The sequence below is a fragment of the Ctenopharyngodon idella genome, chromosome 20 (genome assembly GCF_019924925.1).
Source record: "Ctenopharyngodon idella isolate HZGC_01 chromosome 20, HZGC01, whole genome shotgun sequence".
Classification (NCBI taxonomy): domain Eukaryota; kingdom Metazoa; phylum Chordata; class Actinopteri; order Cypriniformes; family Xenocyprididae; genus Ctenopharyngodon; species Ctenopharyngodon idella.
The window spans coordinates 16479003-16500191 of NC_067239.1; the positions used below are offsets into that span (position 1 = coordinate 16479003).

At 36.2% G+C, this 21189-nt stretch overlaps 1 protein-coding gene across 4 annotated transcripts in view; it reads right to left on the reverse strand.

Annotated features, from left to right (window-relative positions):
* bach2b (BTB and CNC homology 1, basic leucine zipper transcription factor 2b) overlaps positions 1 to 21189 on the reverse strand; it is a 110639-nt gene that overhangs the window by 56631 nt on the left and 32819 nt on the right. Inside the window, exon 1 of one of the 4 annotated variants that reach the window (XM_051876104.1) lies at positions 11603 to 11690. The exons of the other annotated variants lie outside the window; for them this stretch is intronic. Within the exon in view, the coding sequence (XP_051732064.1) occupies positions 11603 to 11620 (18 nt within the window). The 5' untranslated portion in view covers positions 11621 to 11690. Of the gene's footprint in view, positions 1 to 11602; positions 11691 to 21189 lie in introns of those variants that run through there. 4 annotated transcript variants of the gene reach the window in all.

The following is a 21189-nucleotide window of genomic DNA, read 5'->3' on the forward strand; positions in this document are numbered from 1 at the left end:
AGTTGACAGAAAGGCTGTGATCACATTCTCAGAGAAAAACAGGTATTCCAATGTTTTAAACACAGAGAGAATCATAACATCCTGGAACGACGATCCTCAAGTACCTCAAGCAAATTCTTTACGTTTCAAGACACACACACACAGGTTTGTTTTGCTATCTTAGTGAGGACATTCCATAGGCGTAATGGTTTTTATACTGTACAAACTGTACATTCTGTCCCCATACACTACCCCTACTCCTAAACCTACCCATCACAGAAAACATTCTGCATTTTTTACATGTTTAATAAAACATTGTTTAGTATGTTTTTAAAGCTATTTTAAATATGAGGACTCATGAAATGTCCTCATATTTCATGTTTACATCATAATACCAGTGTAATACCCATGTTATTATACAAAGTTGTGTCCTCATAAATCACAAAAACACGCACACACACACACACACACACACATTTATTGCTACAGCCAGTGTCAATCATCGAATGCATTATTGCAGCTGCCCTGTAGAAATTTTCCCCCAAAACAACACAGATATGACTTACCTATTTACAACTTGCATACACTTACATACTCATAAATCCATTCACACATAGATACAGTATCACACACCATCGACACAAGCCTGACCGCTGCTGAAACAACTAACCCAGATAACTAACTGGCGGTTAGACCGTTAGAGGACTGTTTTAGAAAATGGGCATCTGCATCAGAGAAGAAGAATTTAATTACACATAGCAAATTCATATTAGAGTTGCCAGGATTTTATTTTGCACAAACCTCAAACTCAACAGAGGCTGATGGAAAATCTCCCCATAGGAAAGAAGTGACACTTAGCACCACCCACCTCTGCAAACAAAGCCGCTTAGGTTTTGTGTGTGTTGCTTTAAATGCAAATGAGCTGCTGCTCCTAAGCAGAGGGCGGGGTTTCAAGAGCTCATGTTAGCACATAGTGTTAGCAGTGTCGATTACCTCACGGAGACTCACTGAAAATGTCAGAAACTGTTCAGCCTTTTACGTTCAAACTGAAGTTGGACAACGATGGAGAGACTCAAGAAGAAGTGACAACATGTAGAATGCAACAGGATGTTTCTGAATGGTTAGTTGCTTAATTTATATAGCTGATGTGGGATATCTTAAAGTCATTGATTCTGTCATGATAATCTATAAATCGCTTGTGTGGGAACTGTTATAAGATGCCTACAGAGCCAGAGAATATATGCTGCATAGAGACAGAACAGGTATAGTTTAGTTTAATTATGGTTATAATTTGTCATGCTGTCATCTTGCTTTTATGACATGCTATTGCATTTGTGGCCTCACCTCCTTTGTTGCGTGTTTTCGGGGGCAGGGTTTATGTAAATTTTAGGGTTAGTGATGTCACCAACCCAGGAAGAAGCTCGTTGTAGTCCCTACCAGCCGTTTGTTGTAGTCCTTAAACAGAGAATTCTTTAAAAGAAAATATCTCCCTTTGCTTTGAACTTTGCGCATCGTAACTTTGCAATGTTGTTTGTGCTCTAACAGCAACATCACACACTAACTAAAGTTAAAAAAGTGAAATCATAATGAACCACCCCTTTAAAGAAAGAGAAAATAAAAGTGTGAAAGTATGATTCCTTCGAAAAATGACAGAGAAGACAGAAATATGGACTGGGCCTAAGTGAGTCTCAGACTATCAGGGGCCACAAAAGCCTCAGACCGCACGGCCCAAAACTGTCAAAGGAAGCTAATAGCACAGGTCTTCTCTGCACATACAGTGCAAGCTGATCACTAGGGCCCCCAGATACTATTTATAATGTGTCTAATGTTAGCCTACCAAAACATACATTTCCTTTTTTTAATAGCTAAACTCATTGTCTGTCTATATCTGCTTGTCTGTCTATCCATCCATCCATCCATAGTTTTTGCTACCACAGTTAAAACTGAGACATTTAAAAGACATTTGGGTGGTGCTGTAGAGGTCTAGACATTGTGAGAAATCACCAATATTTTAAGACAATATTATTGCCATTATCATCATCATTATCTTATAAACCATGAAGTCATAACCCATGTTTTTTCCCCTCTAAACGACTGTATTTGTCTGGGTGCGTGTGAGTGCGCATACGCTCCTTCAGATAAATCATAGTTTTAAAGGTTAGGATCCCAAGTGTGCGCAACTGAGACTAGCTGTGGGTTTTCGGGTTAAACACATATAAAGCTGACTAAGAACGAGAGGACAAATATTTCTCTCTCTCAAACACACACACATAAACATACAGTGGAAATATTCAGATCAGCTTGAACCTGTAGAGTGTATAACTGATGTCAGACTGTGGGAGGCTTCTGCCCACTGCTTGCTTTGTGCTGGTGACAGGGTTTCCTTTATCAGCCATCTGACATTTGGGATGTGGGATTCATGCTGCTGACCTATTCGAATATTATCCGTTAACTGTTTTTTGACAAGGCTTCCACAAAACTCAGCACTTCAGTCATAGAGATGCTCAAAAAATGCCAGAGATCTGCCTCTTTTTCTTGCACACTGACATCCACCCACACACATACGCACTTGGTAAGGCCTGTTTTGTGTCAATAAAGATGTAGCATCTGTTTTCACACTGATTATGCTGCAGAATTTTGCTAGCCGATGTAGGGTCTCCAGCAGCACTGAGGGATCAATATGAATCTTGCAGAATATTGATTCAATCATGATTAAAACACTGAATCTTAACACGGTGTGTAGCCTGGGAGAATAGCAATGCAGATCTTTCTGAATTCCATCAGTACTGATACAGTGCAGGGATGTGGGGCGCATTCACACATACATCTGCATGAAGGGCCCAAAGGGTCCCTCAGGGAGTCTGCAGGCCAGTTGAACTGTACAGCTATTGTCTTAACCCAGTGCTGCTCCACATTGACTTTATGTGCGTTTAATTTACTGTAAGTGCCTTCAGAGGTTGACAAGTGTATGCCAAGTAACAGCAATTTGAAAAGCCAGATATCTGCAATATCCTTAAGTTTGTTGTCCTGAAAATGCATTTCTTCCACAGGATTCAGCACAGGCTCTCTCTGCAGATACCCATTCTGAACCATGCATACCTGCCCTCAATTGGAGGACAAAGTTTGTATATTTTGAATGTGGCTTAGTGGTTAAACAGCTGGGCTTGATTGAAATCCCAAAATTCTTTTCAAAACTAGAAACAGATAAAATGTCCCAATTGTGATTTTTTTTTGCTGTAAAATGAATCTTGTACAGATTCAATCATCTCAAATCATGCTGGAGAACATGAAGGTTTGACACAAACTTGTGCAGTTCATGCAGTTCAGTACTGCTGTTATTAAAGCAAAAGCAGGGCAATCCGAATACTAAGACATTTATGATAATTTTAAATTCCACTTTTCACTCAATTGCTATGCTGATAATATGTAAAAATGTTGTATTTAACTAGAAATATTTTCACTCACATGTTTTGGACCCCACGCTGTACATTACAAGCTGAAGAAAAATTCACAAAGATGACTTTTAAGAAACAGATGGATTTATAAGAAAGAAGAAATAGTATCTTATTCATAAAGTAATAATGATATTACCTGTGATCATACATTTCCAAACAACAGAAGAAAAATCACACTAGAATGATTCAGCTCGGGCCTGGGTTAGTCATTCAGTGGCAGGTTAAACACTGAGGGAATTAAACTCATACGAAATCTGTCATCTGAATGACTCAGTACTACAGTGAAGACAGGTAAAAATGAGCCCCTCTTTGGAAACCACATTTTCCATTGTTAGTAAGAAGCTTTCGAAAAACTACCAGCTTTCATTTGACTAAATGAAATCACTTCTTGAAACAGAGCTTAAAGGAATAGTTCACCCAAAAATGAAAGTTGTCATCATTTACCCTCCCCTCAAGCAATTCCAAACCTGTATGACTGTATTTCTACTGTAAAACACAAAAGAATATATTTTGAAAAACTTCCTACTGCTGATTTTTTTTATTCCATACAATAGAAGCCAATAGACCATTTGGGTATTTGCAAACAGCGATGACATGTTTTTGTGGGCGGAGCCTACCTGGTGACAGAAAATGAGATACAGCTACAGGACGGAGTAATGGGTGTGCCGAAAGGTGGAGTGCCGAAAGGTGAATTGCTCCAACAGAAACTAACCCCTAACCCTACCCTATACCCTGACAGACAGCTTTCGCAACCAATGATAAAGACCTTTCTCCGAGCCCCTACCTTTCAGGCACAGATGCCCACACTTGGAAAATGACAGTTCTACAGTAACAGTATATGGAAGCCACGGAAAAAAAAAGATAATTCCAAGTTTATATCTTACAATTCTGAGTTTATATATCACAGTTCTGAGAAGAAAAAGAGAGATATAAACTCGATATTCTGCCTGTTTCCTCAGTTTATATCCCAGTTTTCTTAGAAACGTGCAATTACAAGATATAAAGTCCAAATTGGGAGATATAAACTCGCATTTGCTAGAAAAAAAAGGCAGAATTCTGAAATAAAAATGTTGTAGGTTTAACACCATAACATTAGTACATCATGTCCCCTATGAACTGCATATGTGAATATTATGTAGACCTATTGTTTACATCAAAATTCATGCTTTAATAGGTTTCATAAGTCTAGTCTGTCCGGTTAATGGCTTGCAACCTTAAACGTCTGTGTTTAGATTCAAATGGCTTCGACCATGGTATTCTGTAAAAATGAAGGCCATCTTTTTTCATTCTGATTCTGACATCCAGAAGCACAACAAGACATCCTGTCTCTTATTCCGTGGATTTCTCCTGTTTTCCTCCACTTGTTACCACTGTTTTTCTACCACCACAATGCATGTATTTTTTATGATGTGATGCTTCAAGTGCTGAGTAATAAAGAGACCCGGTACGATTTCATCACACTATCTTTGTCTCAGAGAACGAAAAAGGGATAGTGAGAAACAGGAGGAGGATGACAAACAATTAGCGTGAGAGAAAAGAAATAGAGAAAGGAAAACGTCCCTTCTGACAGGCCTCACTAGTTTCGCCTTGTAGTAAAAACGTTCACAGAAGCCCTTTCTATTTACAGACAGGCCACGCAGCAGTTCAGCAGCCTGAAATGACATGTCTGAAACTGCCTGGTCTGGTCCAGCTTGGTTGGACTTGTCTGGTCTCGGTTCAGTTCTCAGTATGCGAGGGCCGGTGCGTGCCGCTAGCCACGGATGTGATTTAGCATCAATAAGCAATTTGGCCCGTCTGTAGTGTTACTACTCCCACACGTTGGACACAAGCCTCCATGTCTGCGTGCGTCTCTGAGGCAGCGAGCGAGAGGGACTCATGCATCCGACAGTGCCTGACCGAGGTCAACCTCCCACAGGCCGCAAATGACTCCCTGTAGCCCTGGGCAGACGGGCCCGCCTAGGCCAGCGGCGCAGATCCACGCTTGTTTGTTTATGAAGGAAGCAGTGCACTAATTCCCACTCTGCGTAAGTGCCTATTTTTAGCTCCTTTAATCCTTCAATGGATTTATAACGGCTCAGACTGTAGAGATAAAAAAAAATCATCAATAACAAGGAAAAAGAATGAGAAGGGTAAAAAAAGATGATGTCAAAGTATGTCAGAGGTTTTTATGTGATCTTTCATTATATTCTGGGTGAAAATATCCACCTGGAACCTGCATTTCCAGTATTTTCCAGTGTCACGTTTAGGTTAATAAATGTGCCATATTTGGATTCATAGTCTAACATATAACTATTCCAGGGATGATTACTAAGTACCTAGACAGAACATGGTATATGGTAATCCACACTGGACAGGAATTTGTCTACCACAAAGAGAAGAAAATAAATCAGCGTCCTCTCCGTCTGTGTGGCATCCCGTCTGGCCCATTTCTGACTCCGTTTAACTCTGCAGATACAGAGTTAAACGGAGAGACTGCGAAAGCTGGCTAATCTGTTTTCTTTATTAAACAGGGATGTGAATTCCCACACTAAAGGTGGATCATGTTCAGGAATGAAATATGAATCCAACTCAACTCTCAGATGAAACATTCTATGCAAGAAAACACACTCTCTCATTATAAACTGCTTAAGAAACTAAATTTTTACAGCAAAAAAGTTTTAGCACTTAAGAATCAGAAAGAACTTTTGACAAATATGTTTAAGATGGTGTACACTAACATGAGATGAAGACTCCAGTCATTTAATTTGTCTAACAGAAGTGGTTTTAATTTACATGGAGAGGGGGACTCATCATGGGGGCAGCCATTTTGAGATCACATGACCAGCTTGCTTTATCTTGGTAAAGCTGCTTTTATCAAATACTTCTGGAATAAAAGCTCACAAATAGATCTGCAAATAAGTTATTTCTACAATTGAATGTTTGAATTTGCATGATGTTGCACCGGCAAAAAAGGACTACATAAAAAGAACTAAGTGTGCATTTAGTAATAAATCTCCTGCAAAATCTGTCTTTCAGAACACTTTTTTTTTTCATTGTGAAAATAATGAAAAATGAGGGTTTATTTCTATTACCAGTGCATCAAGACAGTGAGGTGCCTGCATTTCCTCACTGTCTTGATGCACTGGTAATAGAAATAAACCCTCATTTTTCATTATTTTCACAATGGAAAAAAAAAAAAAAAAAAAAGTGTTCTTTTTTTTTTACAATACAATCTCTCTGCTCTCTCTGGAGCGTAGCTAGTTTAGGGAGCAATAACAGGATCTTAGTTAGACAGCTAGCTGGTTAATGTCTCTCTCTGATAGGACACTGCTTGGCCTTAAATCAGTTAAAATATAAAGAAAATATTATTATTATTATTATTATTATTATTATTATTATTATTATTATTGTTATATAATATTAAAATAATATTTGGTTACACTTCATATTAGATGTCCTTAACTACTATGTACTTACATAAAAAATAAGTACAACATACTTATTGTGTTCATATTGTATTGCAAAACAGTTTTGTTGCTATTGAGGTGGGATATGGCAGGGTTAGGGACAGGTTTGGTGGTATGGGTAGGTTTAAGGGTGGGTTAAGATATAGGTGAAGGGTCAACAGTGTAAATATGGATGTAATTACAGCTGTTACAGTATTTATTTTTTTTTTTTTTTAAATATAAGTACAATGTAAAAGCATGTATGTACCATGTACACAACAAGTGCAAGGTATCAAATGATTAATTTAAATGTTAGTACATAGTAGTTAAAGACACCTAATATAAAGTGGGACCTAATATTTTAAGAAATAATATTATTGATAATAGATATGTTTATTGAGCACCAAATTTAGCACATTATAATGATATGGATGGATGGATGGATGGATGGACGGACGGACGGGCGGATGGATGGATGGACGGATGTATGGATAGATGGACGGAGGGACAGGCTTAGATCAGGATCGGAATCAATTATGATATCATTTCCACAATCATATTTCTCTCTGCGAGTCTATAATTTTCATTTAGTTGACTATTGCTTCTGACTTGCTGAAATTGAAGAAGTGTTTTGAAACATCCACAGCCACAATCATTTCAGAACACTCTACTCTCCCAGCATGTGTGTGGTCATACAGCTGTGTCACTCAATCTGTTCAATTTTTGCTTCAACAGACCTCGCATGGACCCCGGCCACTGATTCCTTTAGTTGCATGTGTGCAATTACATTCTGTGTGATCGACACCTCACAAAGTCAATGGGAAATGAACACTAATAAGATGCACAATTAGTCACATGGCATATACGGCCCAGGTGATTGGCTCAAAAACGCAGAGATGTGGAATTTGCAAAGATGTCTTCTAACCACAAGCATTCAAGATTGCATGCACCACTTGAGTAACTTTCACTAAAATGAATACGAACGCTAACCTCGTTGGATTTACTAGTACCTGATAACACTGAACACACTGACAATGTGTGCCTCTATGTACAGATTTTGCTCAGATTGAATAAGAATGCTCAGTACAGACATACTCAGCTCTGAATGAATCACCACACATCAAGCTGTGCCTCTCATACTGTAATCACTGAGCCTGATAAAAGCCTTTTCACAGCCCTCCACCTGCCAGCGATCTCGAGTGATGACTCACCAGGCATCCATCACCTCACTGCAGAGTGACTCAGTTACAGCAAACTTGCAGGTCATTTAAGGGGAGCGCTGACGCACTGCACCGTCTGAAAACACCAAAACTACAGCCTCAACCACCGACCAAATGTAACCTATGAAACTTTACAACACCAAAGTAAGCTTCCTGTTTACATAGGTGCACTCAGCATCACTGCAGTTGCATAGGGTGCCATTGTGCAGCATGTTTATCAACAACCTTCAGGCTAGATTGCATATCTGTTCATGAAAAATAGGGATAATAATTTCGGTAACACTTTAGTATAGGGAACACATATAAACTAATAACTACGACTTATCCCTCAATAAACTCCTAATTTACTGCTTATTAATAGTTAGTAAGGTAGTTTTTAAGTTTAGGTACTGGGTAGGATTAAGAATGTAGAATAAGGTCATGCAGAACAAGGCCTTAATATGTGCTTTATAAGTACTAATAAACAGCCAATAGTCTAGTAATATGCATGTTAATAAGCAACTAGTTAAAAGACCCTAAAATAAAGTGTTACCATAATTTAAAAATATCTTGGTGTGTATATATATATATATATATATATATATATATATATATATTGAAGTCATGGTTCGATACAGCAGGGGGAAGAAAACTGAAAATAAAATTGCTTTTTTTATTATTATTAAACTGTGTTTTTTTTTTTTTCTTTAAACAAATGTGTCTCTGTGTTTAAATAAAATTATAATACATTTTTATAAGGATAAAAAAAAAACTTAGCTAATGCTGTAAACTATATAGGGAGCCCTTACTTACTCATTACTATAATACTAAAGGTATCTTGCTATTTATTTTTTTATATAATAATCAACACTCAAACAACAACAACAACAACAAAACGTAAATTGCACATAAGGCAGGTTTTGCATCAACTTCTATATCTAATTATAAAGTTAATTTTCTACTCCAATTAATTTTTGAAATATAATCATTTACACATGGCTGTCATAACTTGTTTTCATGACAAATTTATTAAAACATACATGAAATAATCAAGACATTACTAACAGGTTAAGTAAATATAATGAATAGGCTAATATAGTGCATTTACGAAGTGCTCCTCTCTAGAGTTCATTTCTCTAGTGAACTAACATGCTGTTGACATTAAAGGTACATTTACACGACAATGATATGGTTAAAACTGAGAAGTTTTTCCATTTGCAAAACGATCCCCATTCATACGAATCTGTGAAAATTACTAAAAATGCTTGTGTTTTGCATTTTCAGGCCACCAAAACGCTGTTGTCATATAAATGAACGGCCAAAACTTTACGTAAAAACTTTATGTTTTTAGTTGAAAACGGTGTCGTGTTACCGGCCCCTAAATGCCTGAGGTAAATATAATGCTATAATGTGAGATATTATTCTCAAGATGTTTTATTGATATCTTTCCACAGATGAAACACTGGTTGAGAGAGTAAACACATCGATCATCTCTCTTCTTCTTCTGCGCTTTTTACTGGTAGCAAACAGCGTTGCATTACAGCGGGCGCCCCCTTCTGGATTGGAGTGTGGATAGCCTGTGACTGACTGTATTCGTCATGTGACTGCATGACATCCGTACCATACGGTTCGGGAGGAATACATGTACCACACCCCTAAAATATATACAGTATATATTACATATATATTATATATATATATATATATACAGTGTTGGGTGTAACGCGTTACTAAGTAACTTACTTAATTAAATTCTCTGAGAGACGGTCTTCAGTCAGTGCGCTCTCAACCAAAGCGCACACGCATAGCCGCCTCTCGCGAGTGTCAAATTTTTGCGGTTTATAACACATAAACGTTCAAATACACACACAGTTATGTCAAAATGCCCGTCTTGGCGTATATTCGCATTGGTTATGTGAATGTGAACAGCATGTGTAATATCATATTGTCTCCGTCCATTAGGCCTTAGTGAGCCTTTAAAACATGCTACTGTCTACTATTGGCTGTCTGTATTATAAATGATAATCAAACAACAAAAGAAAAGCTTTAATAAGGATTAATCTATATTTAATTTATACAGTTATGACTATGCAGAGTTATTTTATATTTGATTATTCAATTTCTGTGGTATTTTTTACTTACTACTATTAACATTGTTTTATTTGTATTTTTTTTTATATTTTTACCGTGGTATCGAGTATTGTGCACTTTAGGTGGTATCGGTAACGACTACTAGATTTTTGGTATAGTAACATTTTTTACTAAAAAAAATGTAAGTATTATAAAGTAAATAAAAGTATTATAGTATATGTTTTAATAAAGTTGTTTATGTTTTAAAAAGCATAAAAGGCTAAACTATTCCATGTTTGACTAAATAATTAAAAGAGTTTTCTTTCTATTGTCTATCCAGTCAAAATTTATAGGGATTTTAAGAAGTAATTAGTAAGTTACTTATTGAGTAATTAAATTACTTTTCAGACAGAGTAATTAGAAAAGTATTTTAAATACAACATTGATGATGTAATTAGTAATTAATTACTTTTTTGAAGTAACTTACCCAAAACTGTATATTATATATATATATATATAATAAGAATTTCTTCAGAATCATGATCTCTAATAAAAAATGTGATTCTCAATTGATCCACAATTGTGCAGTTCTATGGCGATCTAACATAAAAATAAAAGAAATGAGCATTCACAGTTTAATATTGTTAAAAATAACTTGAACTTGAGGGGAAACTGAGGGAAATCATTTTGGATAAGTTGATTAAGTAAAATAAAATGGCTAAAAAAGTAAAGATCACTTGGTTTGCAGCTATTTTAGATACTTTAAGTGTTGCTTAGGTGTCCAAATACTTTTTGGATCCACTGTAAATATAAGTAACTATTACAACATACACATGCACTGTGTGGTGCCTGCATAGACTACTCCACAAACCCACATGCATACTTGAGATGAAAGCATACACCTTTCAAGTCAGTGCCACATGTAAAAAAAAAAAATATGTGAGTTTTCTGAACTTTGCACCAAAACTCAAAGCTAAGACACTACACCTTAGGGGAGAAGTCTACAACAGGATGATAATCCTCTTTTCAACTTTATGTGGAGAAATCCCCTCTTCCTAAGCTCTCGAGGCGGTGCTGTCCCCTTTAAGAGGGGAAAATGACAGGTTGAAGAGGGTAGACGGGGGCAGGGGGTTAGAGACGAGACGAGGAAAGAGATTGTGAGGGGTCCTACTGATAATTGGGACCACAGCTCTCGTTCAAAGGGCCTCATAAACTCCACTCACACCCACTGACAGTCTCTCGTAAACATGCTCATGGGCGCACGGAAAAATGCTGCCGTGGTTGTACGTAGAAATAATGCCACATATGAACATGCACACACACCCACGTGCAGAACACACATGTGACACACACTAACTGAACAGACGGTTCAGTTTGAGAAGAGGGTGTAAAACCTAAGCAAAACAAAAAATTTGCATGCACACAATCTTCAAATGCATTAACAGACTAAACAAACAGCTTCACAAATTCTTACCACATTGTTCTGATTCATATATTCTTTACAGCACTCATAATTCACAAGAACGAAACGTCTCTCACCCTGAACATACACTCACTTAAATACACAAGCATGGCACAGAACACAAAGAATGTTCTGAAATGTGTGTGCTACTTCCTCTGAGTCATAATTTTTCAGTGGGTGCCAGAGATGAGTCATAGAATGTTCCACAAGACCAATAGTACAGACTCGCTAGAAACGCCTGAATGACTTCCAAACACACTATTCATATTCTGTCCACATTTAGGTAAACAAACCACATTTGCGCTGCTATTATTTACTGAATGAATAAACAGTCTATAATAACATACAATAAGCGTCTCCTCAGGTGTAACGGCACCTTAAGTAACCCATCTTTCCTCCAGTGCATCAGTCTTTGTTCTACACGCTTCATAATGTCAAGAGTAGAGGTGAGCAGGGTTAGATATATCAGTGGGCAAGATGTGTCATCTGCTTAATTATGCAAACAGTCCATAATATTTGGTGTGACACCATATATTTCTCATATTATTTAGGAAAAAGCATATGTATACAGTAACATTCAAAATTTAGGGGTCAATAAGATTTAAAATATATGTATTAAATTATATTTAGCAAGATTGCATTGATCACAAGTGACAAAAGTGACACATTTCAAAAAGTCCTGAAAAATATATTAAAATAGAAAGCAGTTATTTTTAAATTGTTATATTTCACAATTTTCTGTATTTTTGATCAAATAAATGCAGCATAGGTGAATATAAGACACATACTGACTTCAAATTTTTGAATGGTAATGTATAGCTCTAAAAATATTAAAATAAAAAGAATCACATTTTTTACATGTAAAATTAATTTTGTGTAAAAGCAAACTTGCTCAGATCTAAACAAAATACTTATCATACTTATCATCATGTTGATGAAATGCCAATGTATAAAACAACAATAGTTTTGATTAAAGATTAGCCATGGATAATTAAATTAAGAAAATTATGTTGTGGAGTAAAAAAACACATTAAAATATTCTTAATATTTTTTTTCCCCTCAGTTTAATAACGTGCAGGAAAATAAGATCCTGGAAATCCTTTGAAATTAAGTTATCACATATTAATCAACACGCTGTCAGAAAAAAAGGTACGCCGCTGTCACTGGGGCAGTACCCTAAGGTACAAAAGTGAAAAGGTACATCTTTGCACCTTACTTATCCCTAAATGGTACATATTAAAGGTACACATTAGTACTTTAAAAGTATAGTACATTTTCCCTTTGTACCTTAGGGTACTGCCCCAGTGACAAGCCGTGTACTTTTTTTTCTGACAGTGCACTGTAAAAAAAAAAAAAAAAAAAAAAAAACAGTTACATTTATGGTAAAAAACTGGCAGCTATGGTTGACAGAAATTTACCGTAAAAATACGGTAGCAATGTTTTCATTTTTATGGATTTATCTTAAATTTACAGTAAAATACCATATTTCATTAACTGATACAATGTTAATTTACCATCCTATTGAAGAACTAATATCTGTTTTTTTTACCTTTGTAATACACTGACAACCACCAAACACAGTGGTGATGAGAGTCACATGATGAATCAAAGCTCAACACAAACACAAACTTTTCCAAAAGCTGAGAAGGACAATACTAATATATAGAAGGTGCACACAGTGTCATTCACAACACTAAACACCATCATGGTAACACACATAAAATTAAAAAAAGGAAATAAACATTAATTTAACAACATTAGATGTAACATAAAACCCTAATTTACATAACTGATTAGAAAAAACTAAGAAGAAACAGTTATTTCTACGAAAATATACATTGAATGTGAAGTGTCACGCAGGGAATTATGGGAATGTCAATTTACGTTTTTTTTTTACTGTAAATTATACAAGTACTTGTTCTTTTTTACTTCCATAAACTGTAAATTTAACAGTATTTTACTGTAAAATTACATTGAATGTATGGTTAGATCTATTACAGTTATTCCCCGTATATAGTACGGAAACTTTCTGTTAACCAATTAACTGTTTTTCACCGTAGCATTTTTACAGTCTTTTATCATTAAAATCACGATCATTTTTTATCATTCAACTTATGACTGAATCATAAGTTGAATCACAAATGATTCAACTTACCCCTTGATATGATCTTATACTATAGGTTTTGTTTTATAATTTCAGGTGAAAAAAAATGATTTGGTATAGCTTATGCCACTACACATTCAACGACATTCAGTTTCGGTGATGAACACACAGAAATTCCACATTAGTACTTTATTTCCCTCCATCCGCTGTCTTTGAAATTCAATTCCGTTTGAGGAATTAATTGGCTTTGCAGATGAAAATGAGAAATGTATTGTTAAATGTTGAGTCTTGAATAAGAAGGCTTAGCAAACTTGCATCACATCAAAGGAAGTTCAATTAGAGCGGGCCTCTCTTGTGTAACCGAAATGTGGGAGTAACTGATGAGAAGGGCGTGGCAGAGAGGGGTCCCGCTCATTATGTATTCAGTCATTCTCCCTAGACGGCTCCAGTCAAGGAAGCGCTTTACGAACACGCTGAGAGGAAAGCGCCCACATCATTGTACGAATTGTCCAGACAGCTGTGCAAAAATATGCCCGGTCCACAGACATTCTCACACTTACACGAGCATGTGATAATATACAACATGATCTCATTTGGCTTGCTTGAAGTGGGGCACAGAGGACAGCCTCCTGTGAACAGACTGTGATCACATGGCTGATGTCAGGCTCTTACTCACGACTCTGTGTATGTTGATGGTGGCTATGTGATACCCTGTTCTATACTGTATAATTTTCAAATGTGCTCAACTGGGTAAATGACAAGTAACTAAAAAATTAATCTGAAAATCTTAGAAATACACTCTTTGGCTTTACATGGTTTTGAAAATCCTATACCATTTTCAAGAAAGGTTGCAATTTAATGGCTCTAAATGTTATGCAGTGTAACAAAAACTCAAAAAAGTGAAAAAAAGTTCTTAAAAACTGTGTACACATCTTAATCAAAAAATTTTAATATATATATATATATATATATATATATATATATAAACATTGTAAATGTTATATATTTCTCAAGGTAAAAAGTATTTTTTAAATAAAAAACGAGTTATTTTATATATATATATATTATATATATATATATACATATATATATATATATATATATATATATATATATATATACACATATATAGTTCAGTCATGAAACTCAGTGTTTACATTCGAATGGCGGCTCAGTATTGGCCGGCTCTGGTCACATGACCAGCATGACGCATGCGTGTGATGCTGACACAGGAGCCGGCCAATACTGAGCCTGCGTTTGGACACTGAAGCTTTGCAGTGAAAATAGTGTAGCAGTATGACAGAGGACAGGCGAAATTGTTGAATAAAGTCATTATTTTTGTTTTGTTTTTGCACACAAAAAGTATTCTCGTTGCTTCATAATATTAAGGTTCACTGCAGTCATGTTGACGGTTTTAACGATGTCTTTAGTACCTTTCTGGACCTCAAAAGGTGCAATGTCTCGCCTATGTGTGGATCAGATGCCCTCGGATTTCATTAAAAATTTCTTAATTTGTGTTCCGAAGATAAACGAAGGTCTTACGGGTTTGGGACGACATGAGGGTGAGTAATTAATGATAGAAATTTCAGCAGAAGCTAAATTTTCAGCAGCCTTTACTTCAGTCTTCAGTGTCACATGATCTTTCAGAAATCATTCTAATGCTGATTTGCTACTCAAGAAACATTTCTTATTATAATCAATGTTGAAAACAGTTGCGTTGCCTAATATTTTTGTGAAAACCATGATACATTTTTTGATGAAAAGAAAATTCAAAAGAACAGCATTTATTTGAAACATGAAATCGGGTATCTTACTGACCCCAAACTTTTTAACTGTACTATATATATCATAATATCTCATTTGGCTTGCCAGGAGTGATTCAGGAAAGGACCAACACACCGCTCACATGCCGATAATGTGGCGAAAGTAAATCAAGATCTACCACTTTTGTCCCCGACAAAGACATCCCTGCGTCAGGAGGATTTATTTGCCTATGGGTACTACTACAGTTTCTCAGCAGAGGTTGAGCCACTCGACTCCAGAAGAAGGCAAAAGAAAGGATTAGCATTTGAAGCCCTGCAACACAAAGCGTGGGTTCCCGGCTCATGAAACGAGAGAGTGCTTCTTCCGTCACATTTATTGTTACCATGTGAGTCTCAAAGGAATTAGAGCCATTCATCAAACCTCCAGAGCCACTACCCATGCGCCGACGTTTGAAGTGCGGTCAACTTTGCCAGGCTATTCAGTTGTTGCAGGGCCACAGTGCTACAAAAAAAAGGTATAATATAGAACGTGAAAGGGGTCCTTTGTCTTTTGTCCTCCAATGTACGGGGATTGTTTTCCTAACGTCTGCTAAAAAAGAGAAAGCTCTTCAGGCAGACAGACACCTTATGATCAAGGACACATTCCTGGAATAGTCCAAACTAAACAGAGAATATTTATCTTGTCTTTCAAGGGAAAATGGGGGGTGCTTGTAGGTCTTATATGGTGAAGATACAGGTGCTGTTGTGAGCATTAGGAGGTGGTAATCTCTACTGATGGAGAGGGATTATTCAGACTCAGTCTGATTTATTGTTTCCTTTATTGGGTTAGTCTGCAGTGCAAGATGCCATCAGCGTCTTCCAGCAAGCTCTATTCTTTCTTGCAGTGATAAATATTGATTTACAGTCACAACACTTATGAGACTTTATGCTGTACTGTCACTAAGAGGTGGTGTGCACCTTCTTCGGATGTCCAAAGGAAGGAGGCTGTCAATAAACCCATGGATAGCAACAATAAATTCACCTCGTATACAACGGCTAGGGGAGGCAGAAGTCAAAATGTTTATTTTATGATTCAATAAATTGCCGCACAAAAGCCTCACGGCCATCAATCAATGTCCAAAAGCTCTGAGATCATCATTTTAACTGTGATCAAAATGCTGACCTCTCATTTGCGACATCTTCAGTAGCCTGAACACCAGAGGTGGGACTATAGTGCAATTTCCATTCGAGCATTTTAGTTGCCATTATCGATATCAGTAAAATTTCAGGATTTTTGATGCAAATATGCTATTGAACACACTTTATTAGTTATACATGATACATATAGAGTATACATATTAGATTATAGCATTGCTTCAAGCTTTTTCCAATATATTTACAAAATATTTGTGCAGCGTTGAGCATTGTAACCAATCACAGATATGTCTGTTGAGCATATTTGTAATGGATAATCAGACGCATTTAAATAAGCCACTGGTGCAGAAGATATGAGCTCAAAAAATGACTTAAGATTTCTGTTATAATCATACAGCATAATTTTGTTACTCTACATTGATTCATTTTAACATAATAGACAATTAGGCTGGATGTAGTTTTTTTTTTTTTAGCATTGACCAAAGTACTTTTCACATCCCTAAACTCTTAAAAATAAAGGTTCTTTATTGGCATCCATGGGTCCAAACAGCCTTTAAAATAAAGGAAATTTTCCATTGCAAAAATGTTCTTTAGATTTCTTCACAATAAGACAAAAAATGGTTGTTTTAAGAACAGATCACAGACAGGTTCTTTGGAGAACCCAAAATGATTCATCTATGGCATCGCCTTGAAAACCCCCTTTGGAACCCTTTAGGAGTTAGGCGAGACCGAAAATAAGGTAAGCAAGTGCACATTTCAGCAAGCGTGCAAACTCTCACAATGCCGAGAGTCATTGAGAGCCTTCAAGGCCCATCAATGGCTGTCAGTGTCCTATGGGTCTCTCAGTGTCTGAACATGGGTGGGGGAGGAAGGTGCTGGAAACACAATAGAGCACCACGATCTCAGTGCCTGATATTGATGTCATAGTGCGCGTCTTCACATTATCTCTGCTATTGATGAGTCTGATCTCAGCCTGAAGGAGAAGTGTAGTAATTGTGTGGTCTCTCTTTTGACTTACATCACTATAGCACTTGCCTTGGTGACCCTGACTTTCAGCAGTCCATTAATTAAAGCATAGCAAATGTAATTCAAGCACAGTGGAGACAACTGTAAGGTCACATTATATCAAAACATGAAAATCTACAAACCTACAAAACAACACTGCATGTGCTAGTAAATACATACGCTGTGCTAAATGAATTAAAGACATCAGAATTGAAATGAGACACTCAAAGTGCAATAACAAACTGGCTTATATAGCTGAAAATCAAAACAAAACTATAGCCTTTTGATGATATTCAGTATATATAGTATATATATTTACCCTGAAATTACTTAAAAGGGTGATTTTTCAGACAGATTGATCAGAGGAACAATTATTTAAGTTAAAAATGTTAAATAACCAAAACTACCTGTTCAAAAAGTGTGGGGTTGGTAAGACTTTTGGAAAAAAAATCCCTTAAGCTCACCAAGGCTGCATTTATTTGATCAAAAATACAGTAAAACAGCTATATTATGAAATATTTTTACAATTTAAAATAACTGTTTTCTATTTTAATATATTTTAAAATGTCATTTATTCCTGTGATGACAAAGCTGAATTTTCAGCATCATTACTCCAGTATTCAGAGTGACATGATCCTTCAGAAATCATTCTAATATGCTGATTTGCTTTTGAACAGTTGTTAATATATATATATTAAATGATCAAGGCATGTTTTCCATATAGTATTTTTCACCAAATAAAAAAAGAAATGTATTTCATACATGAGCCAGTATAACAGAATATACTACAACATGTACAGTACCAACATATATATTTTTACTAAAACATGTATATTTATTTAAACATTTTAATTTATGAAAAATGTCACGCAGTGAAATTTTTTTGCATGACAACACAATTTTTGAATCAAAGTTCTGAATCAATTAATTGAAACAGTTTAAATGAATTCATGGAATGCAACAAATTTAACTGAATCAAATTTACCAACTCAAACAACATTACTGCAACTGAAATTTAAATCAGAGATGCAATTAAAACATCTCTGTCTTTTCATTCATACATGTTTAAATTGCAAGGCAAGGAAGGAATTGCACAACTTTAGGAAACTTAAAAAAAGCACATTAAAATGACTCAGACATTCACGATGTTGCTTAATTTTACATCACCAGCAAAATCATCCCTAATACAACATAAATCAATACATCACCCAGCCCTAATATGAATACAGTATAAAATGTTTATCTACTCATGTGCATTGAAAAAAATGACTCACGATCTAAGATATCTAAATACACGGTAGGCCTCAATGATGGAAACTTTGAGCCGCCCACTGTAACATTTAATGAAATTAAAAGAGGAAAGGAATCAAAGAAACGTGGGCTGGGTCTCTCCCTCAGTATTTCCATAAAGGGAAGCAAAAAAATGTCTTTTCTGTATCATCATCATCTCAACTGGTGATCTTTTATCTGCGAAAACATGTCAGGAAAAAATCTGATTAAACAAGAGAGTAATTTCACCCTTTTTGTGGTTTAAAGTGTGTATTGATGACTGAGTGCTGTATTTTTGCTGCCTCTCTTGTCCATTAGAGAGCCAATAAACACAGACATGACTGGAAGTTCTCTGTGAGTGGCTTTCCCGCTACAGGATCATTTTCCAAAAACCGAATATGGCACAAAGCCATTAAGATCATATGCAGCAAAATAAATGATGATCGCCAAAGAGGAAACCGTTTCATTGTGGTGTTATGACATCATCCAGGCCAGAGGCTCACCTCTCTACCTTTCTCCCTGCTCTTCCTTCTCTTCATTCATCTTCAGCTCTTCTTTCGTGTAATGGAAGGTGTACGACATGCTTAATTGGTCCTCTGCCGTCTGGTAGGACACACTATCTGTGTCTCTAAAAATATCCCCGTGTGCACGTTGACTCATGTGCACGGGAGCCCCGAAAACAGTAGAAGGGAAGGATTTCGTTGAGTATTGATAACGGAAAAAGACAGATAAGATGCATATCCGCGGCGACCTGAGAGGAATAAGAATGCTCCCACATGCACCTCTGACGTCACCAGAAACTCGAGGAGGTCTGGAAGAGGAATGAATTTATGCTTTTGCACGCCTTACTCAAAAGGCCATCACATCAGGTTACCTTCTCACGGACTTCAGTTACCCATCAAAACACTGTCTCTCAATGGGCTGACCTCATCTTTCTAGCGGGGTCTAATGGATGCAAATGGAGTGAAATTACAGTGCTGTTTATGGCTGATAATAAATGTTCTGTGTCAAATATGTTTTTTTTTATAAGAGAGAAATGCTAAATATTCGTGTAGAGTCTTTTGTTCATTTTAGGGATGCACAATATTAAAGCTGTAAACTAATAAATGGTTGATAATAAAATTATACTGTTTTGTATAAATAAAATAAACACAAAACTCTAAAAACTAAAATCATTTTAAAGTACAATTGAATTTAGGCATCACATAACATTAAAATGTACGGTATGAAAAATATTCATTTAGAGATAAAGCTCAACTTATATATATATATATATATATATATACACACACACACAATTAAATACATGAACAAGAACTTGCTAAGTACAGGAACTTGCTACTGCCAATACATACGCCGATACGCTGCTGCGAATAAGACATACTGCTGCTGCACAAATAGCATATATCAATAAACCATAGCAGATCTATACAGGTGGAGTTGGGGAAGGTGGAGGGATTTAGAGAAACTCTGAAGCGTGCTGCAAACTACTATAGTGAATGTAACCAGCCATTTTAATGTGTGAGCAACAAGCTCATTGGCTGCAGATGTGACATGGACCTATCAGTTTGTGCCAAGTAGTTAACACTGTAATTATCATCAGCTTGTATTAAGACAAATCAGCCTGTGCTATCTAGAGTTTCATGACAGAACTATGTATATATGTATATAGGGTTGTGCAAAACTTAGTATTAAGGTGCAGTCACAAAAGTCAGAAGTCACTTTCAAAACTAGCAGCTTTCTGTGACCAACTTGAATGCGAGTGAAATCTGTTGCGGGGAATGTTTTCGTGCCCCAATGTGCAGATTCCTATTGAAATGACTGGATTTTGGCTGCAAAATTTTGTTAAGGCCTGCATGGGACACACATGGGACTTTCAAATCTTAATTGATTTTTAAAAATGTTAAAAGACTTTTAACATTAAAATCCTCCGAAGGCACACAAGACCACACACCTGACGACTGTGATTTCAGTGATAATTCCACAGACACAAGCTCTCACAGAAACTCACATGATCAAACATGACTTCAGAAGAAAAAAAAATATGGAGAAAATGATGGACGTTGTCATCGGGCCCAAAATCAAGTTTAAAATCTCTAAGTATGTGTCCAGCATAAGCAACAGTAAATGTGACGCACCTGGCAGGTTTTTGGTCCATTATTGAATATACATCAAACTAGATTGAAGATTGAAGAGGAAAATTGTGGCTTTTTGACACTGATTTTCAGTTTCAACTTCAGCATCCCAAATTAACTGAAAATCAGTATCAAAAAGCCACAGTCTACATGTTATTTTCTTTAAATTGTCACAGAAGAACTTAGAAT